This window comes from Apteryx mantelli, chromosome 13, assembly GCF_036417845.1.
Source record: "Apteryx mantelli isolate bAptMan1 chromosome 13, bAptMan1.hap1, whole genome shotgun sequence".
NCBI lineage: Eukaryota > Metazoa > Chordata > Aves > Apterygiformes > Apterygidae > Apteryx > Apteryx mantelli.
The window spans coordinates 13,271,029-13,287,048 of NC_089990.1; the positions used below are offsets into that span (position 1 = coordinate 13,271,029).

Here is a 16,020-nt window from a genome sequence, read left to right on the forward strand (position 1 = left end):
GTGTGAAGCAGGGACCTCGACACCTACCAGAGAGCTCCTCAGGGGAGGGAAGGAGTGAGAGTTTGACAGCTAACTAAAACTGTGCTTCTAATTATTGAGCATGTATGGCATGTACTGTTAATTAGCAAAGAATGAGGGATGGCTGGAGACTAGCGGACATTATCTCCTCAGCATGCTACCTTCCTCCAAAGCACCTCCGAGCCACGTGAGCTGCATCTCTTCAGTGGCAGGGAAAGCAGGAGAGGCTGAACCAGCATGAAGATGACTAAATCAGTTTTCCAGCCAACGCATGGGGCTGGGAATCTCTTGGTGCAGACAGGATCCCTGCTAAGTTACCAGTGGAGATGTGCCAGCATCAGCAGCCCTCTGTGCTGATGAGAACAGATAAACGGGGATGAAGATTGGAGATGTGAGTATCTCCCCTTCATGATGGCCTTGGGTACAGAAAGTAGGCCTGCCTCTGAGGCTGAGACCTTTCCCGGTCTGGAAAGCCAAACCAGCCCCTCAGAGAGCAGGAGACGGGGGAAGATGCTAAGCAGGACTGGTGCCAGCTGAAAGGATGCATTTGGGTTAGTAAGTCAGGGTGACAGAAAGTCAGTGAAATAATCACCTGCAACTGGCCATCCAAATTAAGGAGGAACTCAGATGCTGTGAATCTTGCCTTGAATTCCTTCCGAGTCCAGGAGTAGGAGGATGCTCCAGGGCATGGTGGATATTGGCCCAAGAAGAGGGTCACAGAGATTAGGTGAAAATGCAGCTAAAAGGGAGGATGGTGTCCCTAGGGGAGCATTTTACTGCGCTGAGGTTTCACTACTTGCCTTCTAAAACTATTTTTAAGATATGGATACTCACAACTGGAAAAAACCAGAGGGCAGGAGTGAGTGTCCATTGGGAAATTCTGCAGCTGGAGCAGACATTCAGCCTCAATAGTCAGTCTGGGAAAGAGAGAAAGAGAGAGTGGGAGCCTCAGATTTTCTGCTGGTGAAAGTAGTTTGATTCCAACACCACAGTGTAACTAACAGAGGGATTTTCCCTTCCTTGAAAGAGAGAGACTAATTTGCTGAAGCTCAGTCTGTTTGCAAAAACATTTCAAAACAGCAGCAAAACAAAACGTACACTTGGATATTTTCAAAGTGAGGAAAAAGATCTAATTTTCGCATTCAAAAGAACTTTTTGTTTAGTGAGCTTGTCATATTCATTTATGGGAATGGGAATTTATGGGGACAAAAGCCAAATGTTTATCAAAATGAAATAGCTGGACTGGCCAACACAAATATTTAAAGGATTTTGGTCTGGGAAACCATTTATACTTCTGACTTTTTTCTGGGTACAATTTGGAAAAATGCTTTGATTTTTCAGGAGCCTTCATCTCAGGAAGGGGAAGCCTGTTTTGCAACAAGTGGCAGATGTGTGGCAACATCAGCACTGTGAGACACCTACATCTCCACTACTCTGTCTCAGGGCATCTGGAAACCTCCTCTGCCTTGATCTGCTCCTCGTTCCCTCTTTTTAGCAGCCAGCTACAGTGCCTGCTGAACATACCTGAGCGTATAGAGAACTTTGCCATCATTCCAGATGCGGAGGAGTTGATTAGGAGTGGTTATCCAGTGGGAGTCAGCCCGCTTGGAGTTCCTGAAAAAGGTATCTGGGATCCAGATGCGGCTCACCATGTTGGTGTTCAGTGTGAGGGCCTTGAGGGTGCTGTTGAAACGAAGACGCCGGTCATACCATGTCTGAGCAAAGAAGATATCGATGGTGTATTCCTGTCAAAGATAAGAAAGAACATGTCTTTCTGAGAGGGATTCAGGCAAGGCAGAACCCTGTCTCCTGGCTTTGAGGCTACTGGTTTGAAGTTACAGCCAGAACATTTGCTTCTTAAGATTGGGAGCAGCTGTTGGTGACCACAGTCACCTTTCCTAGACTGTGGATCATCTCTAGCTCAGGGTCAGAACATCCACAGCGCATATAAGAAGAGCCGAGCACTGTGTGTTGGCTGGTGGACTGAGCTGTAGCCTGTTTGGCCTGACCCTTACCCAGAAAGCCAAGATGGTACGAACAAGGACTTGGGCTTCCTCTTGCCAGACAGATCAAGCTGAGCACACCTCTGGGCACAGGCATGAACGTTCAGCATGGCCACTGGCTGAATCCAATCCTAAATTCCTCCCTCACTTTCCTAATAGTTCAGCTACACCTTTCAAATACAGGCAAGGAAGGCTGCTTGCCAGCTTACCAGGGAAAGCAAGCAGACAACTCTTTCTATTACATGTTAGGATACAATCCAGCAGTGATCCATACATCTAATTTTTACAAATAGCAGTAGTAGTGTTGTGCATAAACCTGGTGAGAATCTGTCCTTTTCATGCAAGGCTTAGACCATAAATGGACTGAATAGCCCAGGGCACAGTGTTATTCCTAGTATTTATATGGAAAACTGGGGCATTAAAGATTTCTGAGCAGATAACCCTTGCTGAAGATTAGAAAAGGAAACAAACCAGGGCAAGGCCTGCTATGGGCTCAACTCTTCTTGGTGCAGCCAGTTCAAACTTTGCTTGAGCCTTTTATAGTCAGAAAACAGAGTCTGCACCATAACAAAGACCTTTGATTTTGGTGAGAGACGGGGTGTCTTAGCTCACCCATAACTAGCACTTCTGGGAGGCTGCTCCCAGCTGGACTGGGCTGGCATTGGTCCACATCATTAGCCCACTGTTCTGCTTCTTGCTGCTACAGTGAGCCAATTTGTTCCTTACCCTTTTTCTCAGCCTGCCTGCAGACGTGCTAATTAATGCCATGCAGGAGCACGCCCAGCACTCAGTGGCTGTCTGAACCCAGACCCCCAAATTCAATTCCACCAGCTCATACCAAAGGCTGTCACCTGCTCCTGACAGCTCTTCCATGACTTCTGCTCCCTTTCACTCCTGTTAAACCCCCAAGACAATGGAGGCACTGCTTCCCTTTCTCTCCTATGGATAGAGATGAACAGTGTCCAACTTTGCCATCTCTCCCTCCTGCTCCCTCCTCCGTCTATTGAATTATGTCGGTGGAATTTTTATGACTGCAGCGTGTCCTCCCTCTGCTGCCCTCGCTGCTGGTTCAGAGCTGACTTCCTCAAACCATGCCGTTAAAATAGATGTGGCACTCTTAGAGCACTCCCTTGGACAGTGTGTCCTGCCTGGGGGAGGCAGAGTGGGGCAGTGCGCGACTCCCTTCTTCATTTTCCTTGCCCTCATTCCACTGTCAGCCAACTGGTGATGAAAGAGATTGGTACTGAAAACATCCCTTGCATAGGAATGAGATCATGAGAAAAGGGCGTTTGCTGACAGGCAGTCGATTCACTCTCTGAGCTGACTCCCTCCACCCTGGTCACACACAGGAATGAGCCAAAGTGACAGGGATGAGGTCCTAACATAGCACCAACTGGGGACAGATGCTACACTTCAGGCTAAAGCATGTTCAAAGTGAGGGCATCACCTCCACAGTTCATTTAAAACAGCCATGAGGAGGCACTAATCTCCCTTTTGAAGGCAGAGAGCTAGGATAACAGCAGCCGTCAAAGCCAGGTGCACAGCGTGTCTGCTGCCCAGAAAGAGGAAGCTGGGAAAGCTCACTCCAGCATCCAAACGCTCTGGATTGCACTGGGTGCTGCTTGGAGATGGGGTGTGCGGGCAGTGGATGCATGACTCAGGTTGTGAAGCAGCAAGACAGAGCCCACAGGCAGGCAAAGAAGTGCTGGCACAGCAGGAACAAGACAGGGTAGTGGGAACCCAAGAAAAGAATGGTGGTGGAAGGGTGACTTCCTTCTGCTTGAGGCCATTTTCTTTTCCTTGCAGGTGTCAAAGCCAGAATAACACAGACTTTGACCCCTCCTTCCCTCCCCCCCCCCCAAAAAAAACCCTTTGCAAAACCCAATTTGAGCTGCTGTGAGCCTACATTGCTCCTCCCCAGCAGCACCTCTGGCATAGAAGGAAGCAAGCGAAAATGCAGTGATAAATCCATGTTAGATGTCATCATCAGTTTCACCTCTTAATTGGGATAACCTGTGAGATCTCACTTCTGGCCTGGCAGCCCAGGTCAGATGCCCTGCTGTAAATTTCAGCATTCAGGTCTTGGATAACCAGTGCTAAAGTTTCTAGAGGGTTCAGGGTCAGATATCCCAGGTTAGCACTAGCTGTCAAGGCCAAAGTTTCAGAAGGGACCAGCATTAAAGAGCTCCTCTTGTGCCATTCATAGCCAACCTTTGGAAAGACTGCAGCACACAAGCCACTGAGCTTTTCTGAAAGTCTGAGTGGCTATTGTCCCTGTCCTGTGGTTTGATCTAATTTCAGTGGCTATTATAAGCACAGCTATTCATGGAGAAGAACTTATTAGCTGAGCTGAGTCCTTTCCCTCTAGATGGGAAACCCATTGGGAAATGTTGGTATTTACAAATGTATTTTCATTCAGAATTATCTGAAGCAAGATTTATACAGAAATGCTCTGGCCTTCAATCATTTCTCCAATAATTCTCTCTGGCTATTACTATTCACAATTCACTGCCTTCTCTGGATGGCCAGTCCTCTGACCCATTTGATACTGCACTTTTAAAATTCCTCCTTCTCCCAAGGGCAACAAAAGTAGTCTAGAGCAATGTTTTTTTCTTTCCACAGATCCTTCCTCAGAAATCTCACACTGCAAATCTTATTCCCTCAGCATTTCGGTGAGATCCATTCCTCCAGGCTGGACTGCTAGGCAACAACCTGCTCCTATCCCAGGGACCTCAGGCACAGCCACATCCACACTAGCACCAAGGAGAAAACCCTTTTTGCTGTGGACTTTTCACCTGAACCCAGGCTTTGGGTCCAAACTTGGACACATCCCAGTTTTTCATTGTTCCTGGAGACTTGAGCACCTGTTCCCATCTGGAGCTGAAATACCATTTGCATTGAAGTACCTTGCACGACTGCAACTCTGCATCAAACAGCTGCTGGCCAGTGCTCAGACCTTTCTCTGAACATTGATCAGAATATCACAGATTCATCCAACTTAGCTGTAGGCATCTGACTGAGCTGATTAAACTAGGAGGCACCTGACCGTGGGCAGGATGAGGAGGGGTAGGCATGCCAACATGAAGTAGTGCAAGTCATCTTCTGGAGATGCCTTACACTCTTACTGGCCTTAAAAAGAGTCTAGGCTGACCTAGGCGGAATATCTAAAGTTTTGCAGGAAGACTTCAGGCTGTAAGACTTATGGAAGCACTTTTTCTTGAATTCCTGCACCCCTAGTTTCTCTCTGCCACTGATTCATTCTCTAGCAACAGGAAGAGGCTTCTCTATACCTCAATATCCCCATGTGGAAAAAGGTTATTACAAAATACACCTCCAACATTACTGCACCATCTGCTGCGCAGCACATGGAGGCTGTTAACTTGTCTCTAAAAGCATGGGCTTTTTAGCTTTCTCAACAGAAGGAGCTAAAGAAATAAGAGGTGTCGCTCCAAGAGTTAGCTGTGCCATTTGGATCACATTTGGAGTAGCATGCACATGTTGACATGCAAACAATATTACACCAAACTTCAGTCATAAAATAACAAAGCAAACTACCAGTAAGGCAAATGCTGAAGACTGCCTACCCTACATACTCCTATGTGTATTTATCCGAAGCTAAGGCATGCCCTGCAGCATCTCTGTTGCTAACTGTTTGGGCTCAGATCCAACTCAGCCTTTCAGCGTGTCCCCAATGGTCCTTGGTCACCCTGATCATCTGGCACTGCTCCACGTCACTGATCAGTCCTCGTTTTTCTCATATCAACAGCATAGACACTGGTGGAAACTTGTTTCCAGAAAATGGTAGAATTTCAAAACAATTAATGAAACACAATCTGTCTCGTAAAAGAGCGTTTGGGGAAATACAGGGATGTGGAGTTGACAGGAATATTTCATCTTGGAAGAAAAAATAAGAAAACCCAGCAAAAAACATTTTAATCCACTTCCAAACCCTTCCATTTTTTAAAAAAAAATTGTTTAAATGAAAAGCTCTGGAATTTTGTTGGGAAAATTTGTTTCAAAGGAAAACCCCCAAATTTTCATTACAAAAGAAAAATAAAAAAGGATTCAGAAATCAGCCTGCCCCCAGCACAGGACAAGTGGGAGCTGGCCACTGTTGTCATTGTGGGACACCAAGCAGTGCCACCCCAACCCCTGCTCCTGGCATCATCCCAGCCCCAACTGCTCTACCCTAACCTTCACGGCCCTGGAGCACCCGACTGCTTCCCATCCCAAACACGGACCTTAAGTCTAGACTCCAGATCCTACGCTGATGCCCTGAGACAGCAAGGACTTCCAGCCTAGCCTTGTTTAGCTCCTTCCTGTGCCTTCTCTCTCACTGCTGTGCGTGTGTGCGGTCATGCACGCACATGTGGGGAATCAGCCAGTATTTCCAGTTGTGTTTGGCCCCAGGAACTCTACTCCGGGTTAAGCTCCAGCCTGCGTTCAGAGTTGATATGGGTTAGGGCCACCCAATTGCAGACTAATGGCTTAAACTTGCTGGGTCAGCATGACACAACCTGAAACCAATAGCGTGTGTTTTCAGGTTACCTTGTACACCAAATGCATGCAGCTCCGCAGTGCTAGATCCTTGTGATGTGTAATTTGTAAATGGCTCCAAGCAAGTTCATGTGTGCAATTCAGCTGACTCTCCTCAAGAGCGAGTTTAATGGGGCGCTGAGGAATCAGCACTCCATGGTCCCTCTCTATTCATCAACAATATCTTTTCTCAATTTTCTTTAAGAGCTCAGCTTTCTGACAAATGCCGCAGAGAGAGAAGCAAGGCTGCAAGATCAAGAGGTCTTCCTAAATTAGGTTAAAAATTAAGGATCTCAGGATGTGTTTTTCAACTTCTCATGGAAAAAATCCTAAATAACAGCTGGGACGAGAGATTAATACCTCTGCCAGGCTCATTCTAGGTTTTATTGTTTCGATATTTTTCTTTATTCATGGAGCCCCCTTCCCTTTGCACCTCCAAGCGAGGTCCCTCACAGTGGTACAATTAAACAGGCTGCTTTCCTGGGAAGGGTGGCTAGCATTTTAGGTGGGATGATGTGAATCTGATGGGTCCATGCTATTGCTTAACCACAGAGCTGAATAAAACAAGTATTATGGGCAAACCCTTCAGGGTGGTGCAATTCACGAAAATCAGTGGTGGTGGGGTCATCAGAGAAGCCTCAGGAGCAGTGTATTTCTTTCAAGGCCTGGCTGGGTGTCCCTGTGCAGCTCACGACAAGTCAGGAAGCCTCTCCTCCAGTCTCCCCCTTTTTCTGCAAAACAGGGTTCAGCCCAAGCATTCCCCCTTCCGGCAGCACCGCGCTAAGCAATTTACTGCCCCTGCACCCTGCGCAGGAGAGGGCTTCCCCTCAGCAGACATCACACACTTTCTTCCAAGCCTGCAAACAGATCTGACAAATCCTGGGCCCGGGCAGCTCCAAGGAGCTGGCTCCGTGGCCCAAGGCAGATGCTCAGTAACAGCAAAATGTCTAGAGACACTCTCTGCACTCTGATAAGTAAATAAAATAACCTTGTTTTAAAATAATCTTCAAACCTGATTTACAACTTACTGTCCCCACAGTTTGTGGGCAGGAACATGCTTCTGGTATGACATGTGCAAGCTCTCTTAAAAGGCAGCAAGCAGGGAGGATGTCTACTAACTGTGTAAGCTATTGCCCGACACCAACTACTTTAATGAGTGGTGGGCAGTGTTAGGCTTCTCTCTGTTCTGCCACTGACCCACTGGTAATGTGAGACGCCTTGCTCATGGATGCCTGCCCCCATTCCCTGTTCTGGGCCAGGTGCTATTTCTTACTGCACGGTTGGACAGTGCCGAGCCCCGATCTCAGCTGGGGTGCGCTGGGACGGAAGGAATGAGCCTTCTGGTTAACAAAACTGTACAAAACGCAGAGTGAATGGAGAGTGAGTTTTATCTCCCCAACACAAAGAGCAAAAGAAAGAGAATATAAGTTTCCATTATGCTCCTGAGGTCCTCTTCTCCCCAAATTGGACCCCAGGGAGCTTTCTGCTTGTGATGCTGGAGTGACGAGGGGAGCTTGGGAGGACAAAAGGAGCAGAGCTGTGATGATCTGTGTTTTCAAGGTGACACACTGAACTTCCCATCTGTTTCACTTCTGCAGCAACACTGACAGCACTGTCCTTGTCTGAATGCCTTTCGCCTCTGCTCAGGGAATCTCAGTAGAAACAGCGTTCTTTTTATAATACAAAATTCCCTGTTAAAAATCATCGCTCTTGCCAGGAGCCTTCAAACAGGACATGCTGTACATGCTACTCTGTCAACTGCAAACCCCCAGTCATGGCTTGCTCACCCTCAAAGTCTCTGTAAGTGGGAACTGGACAGGGGGCTTTAAAAACTAAGTGGTGGCTTCTGAGATCTCTACCTGCATGTTCCCCCACACCTCTGCTCATGCCTGCTCTCATACATGTGCAACCAGGGACATCTTCCCCAGTCACAGCTGGATACAGAGAGACATACACTTCCAGGGACAGCCATTCCCCAGTGCAAGTCCCTGTCCCATTGAAGCTTCCTTCACACAGAACTGGCAGCGAAGGTAAGAATGAACCGCAGAGGTACAAACTCAGAAATGGGTAGCTGGAGTTCTGGCATCCTCCAGGACCCCAGCTACAGACCATCCAGGTACTGGGAAGATTAACTGCTTTGAAGTTACAGAGTGCTTTGAGCATGTTCGAATGTCAGCTGCTTTTTCTCCAACACTGGCTCCCTGCTAACCAGGAAAAGCTGACTTTTATGCCCATGCCATCCAACAACCCCAGACTATTTCTCTCCTCCAAATCCTTCCTTTTGAGCTGTTCCTTTGTAGCACCACTTCCTATTCTTCAGTGATGTTATTGCCTCATGTGAAACCCCAAGACAGCTCACAATTTCCGTGGTGTCTGTTCCTCTTTTCATGGGAATGTAGCCTGGCACACGGAGTCTGTCACTGTGAGCCCCAGGGGCATGTGACCTAGACGTGTGTGTTTTAGCATCTGATTAACAGTTATTACCCAAAGGATCAAGGAAAGTCCTTGAATCGAGACATGACATCAGCCAGACTCTGGTTTATAGAAATACAGTCTGTCTGCACTCTCCCTGACGAGGTTATTATTGAAAAGGCAGAAGAATGGACACAGGGCGCTATATGCAGATGGGGCAGCATAATTAAGGGGGAAGACACTAAATACTTCAGCAAAGTATTATGCAGAGCAGCACAGGGAAGGAGCTGCTGTCTTTTAGTCTGTTTTTTCACCACCCCTAGGACAGGACATGCAATGGGTGGAAAGTCATGTGTAAGCACCTTCCAATGCAAGCAAGGATGCAGCTCAGTTACCGTGATCTCTAGGAACTGCCTGGGCTGCTTGCAAAGCCAAGCCACATGTGTCAGAAGTCTTGTTTGCATGTCAAGCCTTACTGCTGAATGCTTAAAAGCTCCCCAAGGTGCTGGGCTTGAAGCAACTCTGTGAAGGAAGGCAAAGGGGGTAGGGGGAGAGAAGAGGTGAGGACCGAGGCACATCAGATAACTGGAAGAGAATACTTAGCACTTCGGGCAAGTGTTCTTGTTTCTTTGCCCTTTAAGCTGAGGGGTGTTTGACAAGACAAAAAGAAATCTCCTTTGAAAGGGCTGGAAGAGGTACCGAACAGCCTCACTGCATGCGGTTACCTCCCCAGGGTAAGATGAGAAGCTGATATTCTTTTAATTACACCTCACATTCCTATGCACCCACTGGGATTAAAATGAAACACCAGGGTGGGCAGTCTGAGACCACACAGGACTGAGGGAGCAACTGCTGCAGCTCACCTGTAGAAGGCGAGGGTAGATGGGAGGGCCCCATGGGTCCCTCGAGGTGTCCAGTCCTAAATGCTCTCGGAGAAGGGCGGATCAGGGATAGTCAGTTTGTCCCCAAGGAGACATCTCCGAGGATAGCACTGCCTGGGAACATGATCTGTTCCTCCAGCTCTGACCTGCTGCTTGCTCCAAATCTCTGCCTCCCCTCTGAGCTCTGTAAGAATTTGCTGTCTGGGGGCTGCTGGGTTCCCCTAATGCTGATTGCAGGCTCCTGCTCAGACTCACCACCTTCTTCTAGGAAGCAGAGACAGGAAGGAAAGCAGTATCCCACTTTGGTGGCACTGAGATTACAGGGAAATGGCCCTCAGGTGAAGGGAAGGATGGCAGGATATTCCTCCAAATGCCCATAAATGCCCTGAGTGTCTGGGTCCTTCAGCATGTGGCTATATGGTTTCAAAGCAGTAGAGCAAGCACCCTACTGGGCTTAGGGCTCACTAGCTGGGCATTTCTCCCCCTCTCCAATCTGGCACCTGATACAGAAGGGACCTTCAGTTTGGCAGCACCGCTGGGTTTGTCAGACCCCAGCAGAGCCTACCTCTGCTCCAGATGGAGGCAAAGTCAGCTGCCCCTCTGAGATTTAGGGTCTGATTCTCACTTACACCCAGTCCCTTTGCACTATTTGGGGGTGCTTGCAGAGGTAAAGTATCCCGCTGTACACCTTGTGGAGGTCTTAGTGCCTTCCCTTCCTGCTCAGGGACTGAACAGTCTGACTCTGCTGCCCAATTCTCTTTGCTGTTATTTCATCCTCCCAGGCCTTCTTAGTTTTCTCCTCTTTTCCCTTTCTCCCCGCTCTACTTTCCCTTCCTCCTGCTCTCCATAACCCTCTCCACACTCCCTTGGGTCTGTTAAGTCACCACTCTGCTTCTCTGCCTCAGCCAGAAATGCATTACTACCTTTCACATACCCCCACACAAACAAATGGTTTCAACCCTAACGGCCCTATTCAAGCACCTCATCATTTCCCACCCACCTTCCTACCCTCTCATGGGACTTCACTTTGTTTAGTTAGGCTGTAGGCTCTTCAGGGCAGGGACTGCCTGTCTGTAGGGACCTGTGACCTTGTCTACTGATCTCAGCTGGATGCCAGGTGTCATGCAAAGAGAACAAAGTCCCTCCCAATCCAGTCTTACTGAGAGAAAAATTGCTATAGAAGCTGTGTTTTGAGGTCAAGTCAGGAAGGAAAGAGTGGCAGACAACTGGAGCCATAAGAGCTTTTCTTCCTGCACAGATTAGGCACCGAAGCACCCTTCCAGAGCAGGAACTACATGGCATGGCACAGCAGTGTGCAAAACCAGAGGGGGCCAAAACCACGTCAGGCCATGTCTCTCTGTCTCGGCAGACTCTGACAGTGACCAGTCACAGAAACTTAGGGATAGAGCACAAGGAGCAGGAAATGCACTATGGCCTTCTCCTAATTATGCCCTCCTCTGTGAGAACCTCTCCCCTCTAATGAGCATCGAGCGCCGCGCTGCGCCAAGGAGGTTAACCGCAGGCTGCGGGGGGCTGATGGACCTCCTATGGCTGCCGCACAGAGGGAGCCGTGACACAATACAATGTCACGAGGAAACCAGCCTCAGGTGGGCTGTGTGATTCAGCTCTCCAAGAACCAGTGAGACAGGATGATACCTAAGATACAGGCCCACCTCCTGAGCCCTTATGTTACACTGTCCTCCTCTCACAAAAACAGGTCTGAGAAGGCACAGCGCACCTGTACTACCCATGTCCCTGGGATGCTGGGATTGCACAAAAACCCCTGCACTGCCCAGAAAGAAAGCCAGTGTTTCCCTGTATAAATCCCTTTCTAACCCTCACTCTCAAGGAAAAAAGCAAATTAAAAAAATGTGAGAAGGTTCTGCTTTTGCAAAGGGGGAGGGTTTTTTGCCCTCTGCAGAAATCCTCACTCCTGACACTGTTCTCTCCTGGCCCAAGATGAAGAGGAAAGTGGCCGGGAGCATACTGTGCTCCACTGACTCTTTCAAGGAAATCTGTTTCATGTTGTTTCTCATGATCCCTTGCTGTGCTTGCCAGCTTTCTCTTCCTGCCCTGCCAGTTTCTCAGTTTAGCTCCTTCTCACTACTTTACTTTGTTTTTTCTTTCTCAGTCCTTCTTTTCATGCCACCATAAAACCACAGTCCAGCCCTAATGAGATTTCAAGGGAGCACCAGGCTGAGGAAAGCATCAGGGAGAAAAGAATCAGGCCACAGAAAAGGGACAGCATCTAAGCAGACCTCACTGCTGCGAACTGGACTGAAGTTTGCAGCCAGCTCTGCAGGAAGCTGAATGCAAAGCTCATGGGCAAACAGCCGTGAGTGGTGGAAAGGGAGATTGGGGTCATGCAATGGTTCACTCCTTGCAGTGCAAACTGAGGGCCTGACATTCCCATTCCCAGTACTCCTTCCAGCTCCCACCCTATCTGCAGAGATCCTTCCTCCCCAAGCCTCTTTGCAAGATTTATCTTGCAAATCCCTCTGGCAAGCTCTGTAGAGCAGTTGCACTGCAGTTCAGGGCTCTCAGATCACCCTGGGCTTATTGGCTCCTTCCCAAAAAGGGGTTCACATATGCCCTGCCACATGCTAGAGCAAAGCTTCAGTCTGTGCGAGGAATAACAAAAAGTAACTGGATCCTCATCTAAGTTTCTGAATCACCACTATGTGGCTCAGTCTGGCAGTGAGTAGTGCCCCAGTAAACATGCTGCTGCCAGCCCCATCACCATCGTGGGTCTTTGCTACAGCACATGGAGCCGGGGGCTATCCTGCCTTCACATGAGGTGCAGATTCAAGACACAAACTAAGGCTGCTGCCTCTAGACAGGTCTGTCAACCCACCACTGCCAGACCATGGAAAGAAATTATCATCTTAAACATTATGGTTGCCTTTGCCTTCAACTCCTCTTTCTAAGGAGCAAATGAAGAGAAGACCACACAGTTACAGTCTTAGCCCTCCTACCTCCCTGTGGTGGCAAGAACAACAAACCTAACTCCCATGAATATTTTCCATTTCTCTGCCCAATGTCTCCATGGAACATCTTGTCTCCTTGTCCTTGCTACACTACTAAGAAAACTTCGGTGTCTCCATGGAGGAGTGTGAAAGACCATTCAGAGGACACAGGTCTAGCATGGGAAGTATACACGGATACATGGGCAAAGATAGGAGAGAAGAGAGGTGAATTAGGGGAGGAAGCATCAGAAACAAGGCTTACACCATTTGCAAAGTCCCTGCTCTGACCTTCCCTGCTCCCCATCCACATGGAGATGGGGTGTTCCCCCACCCACACTCCTAAGTGTTTTGATTCACACATCCCATGTGCTTCTGCCTGGGGGTGAATCATTATCACAGCATCTTCAATTCCCCCGCTGAGCAAAGCCGATCAGACAAACAGTTAAAGCCGTTTCCAGCTACGTGCAGGCTAGAGAACCACCAAGGAAACCGTCACAGCAAAGCCCTCTGGTCACAAAGTTGGGCGAGTGAGGCTTATACCAGGCTCCATGTCTATCAGCTCCAAGTCCCCAGGTGCTGTCAGTGCATGCAGAGCCCAACACTTGCCCCCCACCCATACCCCACCCCCATTGGACTAGCCGCCCGCCTGCAGTGCCCCATGCAGCCAGCACTGTTGCTCTGGGGTCTCGGGGAGCTGTCTCCTGGGGCATCGGTGGGGCTGGTCTAAGTGGTGTTGGTGGGAAATGGCTGCAGCGGCAGAAAATCTGCAGCAGGAAAGGCTGGGCTGCTGCAGACCAGTGGGAGACACCATGCCAGGCCTCTGTGAAGACCTGCTTGCCCACCCCACCTGCTGACCCTAAAACATGTCTCCGACAAGCACAGAGGACACCAAGAAGAAGATGCAGGAGCACCAAGGAGAGGGAAAGCTGAGCATCCTCGGCCCTGCCCTTTGGGCTGCGCAGAGGCGCAGACAGGCAGTTTCACTGCACTACTGCTGCTTGTGTTGCAGGTGATTAAATACCAGTTTAGAGCCTTGTCCACTCCAGTGGGTGGCCCTGCGGCACAGGAGTGCTGCAGCGCCCAGTGAGGCGAGCAGCCCCACTCTGACGGGGAGCAAATCCCACTTCCCGCCCAGCAGCCGGCTACCAAGTGGCTCATCACCTTCACCACTCCACGCGGCCAGAAGAGGACTTGGCCAGAGACCTGTGCCTGTTTCCATTCACTCCTTTCAACTGGGACTGAAAATAACCCTTCCTTTGCACAGAGATGCGCTAAAATACTCTGAATATTCGGCCTATAAGATCAAGGCATAAAGAGGTCCTTGATGTGAATTGCCTCTGGTCATCCACGACTGCTGAATGCTGAAAAATGGTCTCTGTTTCATCAGACATTTAGAGCAGCTTTTCAGAGGAGATGACAGGACTGCTTCATTTGGGAGTGTGAGAAATGGAACCCATTTCCACTTAAAAAAAATGAGCTTTTGTTGAAAATAAACTAAAAATGTTACAACCTAAAATTAATTACCTCAACTTCATTGTTTCATTCAGAAAATTTTTTCCTCAATAACAAAATAGTGTTTTACCATTATCTAGTTGACTCATTTCATTTTGATTTTTATATACAAATGCTCATTTTGACGCTATAGTTATAGGACAGCATTTACCACCATATGAAAATCAAATAAAAACAATTTGATGCTACTAAAATTAAATGTTTTGATTGCCCATAAAGCCCTTTTCTCCCAGAAATGCTTTATAGCTGATCTCAGAACTTTGGCTGTTTGTCCCAAGTGGGAAGAGAGAGTGAGAACCTCCCTCCCCAAGGATCCTGGCCATCTGCCCTCCCTGGACTGGAAACCCTCATCTCTGACCAGTTCTTTGACTTTTCCCTCATACACCTTAAATATCCTGAACTCTCCTGTGCAGAGATCTAAAGCCTTCAGTTCAGATAAATCAGCTCTGCCTTAAAAATAATTCAGCCCTTCAAGTGACAACTATTGGTGCAGCTCAGAGCCTATATCTTTCAAATTTGACACAATAGTGCTTTCCCTTTGACTTGGAAGAATCAATTTAACAAGGTTGAGAGCACAGATTAGTACCAGAATCAAACACACGCTTCCTGACCTGTCCACAAATACACGTCTCTGCGCTACAAAGCAAGAGGCATTCAGGTAACCTAAGAGCAGCTCCATTAGCTAATGCGTTTGCGAGAAAAACGGCTGCATCGGCGCTTTGCTTGGCAACACGCAGTGGTGCACGGCTGCCCTGAGCCTGAGCCCCCGCGCACGTCCGCAACAAGCGCTATGGGCAAAGGTGCCTTCCCACCTCCACCTCTGTGCCTGGGCATCACGACAAAGCTTCTCTTAATGCCCTAAAAGAGGTTGCCAGGACAGGGGATATCACTCCAGCCTGCTTCCCCAGGTCTGAGTGTGGGTGCACAGGAAAGCTGTCCCTATGGTCCAGTAAGATGCAGAAACCCAGGGGTTGGCAGAGGCACCTGGGAAGGGAGACCCAGATGCAGCTGCTGTGGTAATGAGCTAGGTTAGGAAGATTTTCCCTGGGTAACAGCGGGGAATTATGAGTTACAGCGCCTGCAGAAAGCATCTGTCCGCAACTGCCTGCAAGGGTTCAGAGTAATCGCAAATCCACAGAAAGACCGGCTGAGGAAATGGGAGTTTTGTCTGAAGACTGGCATGAAATGAATGCAGATTTGAGACGTTCCTGCCAGCAGAAGGCTGGAAATAGTGTCCGTGAAGGAATTTACAAGAGCCACCTCCTTAATTATGAATGTTGACTTTTCCCGTATTGCCTGTGGTCCAGAGGCCCTGCTGGAGCTGTGGGTTAGGTGAAGGCACCTGTTTGCCAGCACTGATATTGCAGCAGCAAGTTTAAGAAACCTGAGTGAATCCAGCCACATGCCCCATTCACTGTCTGGCAGGGGAGCACAGATATTAATTAACTTTGGGGCTTTGCCCTCCAGAAGTACCTCTGAAGAAAAGCACTTTTCCCCCCCAGGAGGCAGCTGTCCAGATTTTCATATTTTATTTAGCGCCAGTTTTAGAGGTAAAACCCCAGCTTTCTGTTCATCTTTGCTGACAACAGACTCCTGTTTTCTGCACAGTAAACAGCCTACAAATAAAATACCAACACGGATGTCACACAAAAAATATCTGGAGGGGATTAGTATATGTTCTGGATAATAAAT

The 16,020-nt window shown here is 48.4% G+C and overlaps 1 protein-coding gene across 1 annotated transcript in view; it reads right to left on the minus strand.

Annotated features, from left to right (window-relative positions):
* LOC106498552 (gamma-aminobutyric acid type A receptor subunit epsilon) overlaps nucleotides 1-16,020 on the minus strand; it is a 41,249-nt gene that overhangs the window by 11,351 nt on the left and 13,878 nt on the right. Inside the window, exons 4-5 of the mRNA XM_067303890.1 lie at nucleotides 1,543-1,763; nucleotides 853-935 (exon numbers count right to left, since the gene is read on the minus strand). Coding sequence (XP_067159991.1) covers nucleotides 853-935; nucleotides 1,543-1,763 — 304 coding nt within the window. The remainder of the gene's footprint in view (nucleotides 1-852; nucleotides 936-1,542; nucleotides 1,764-16,020) is intronic.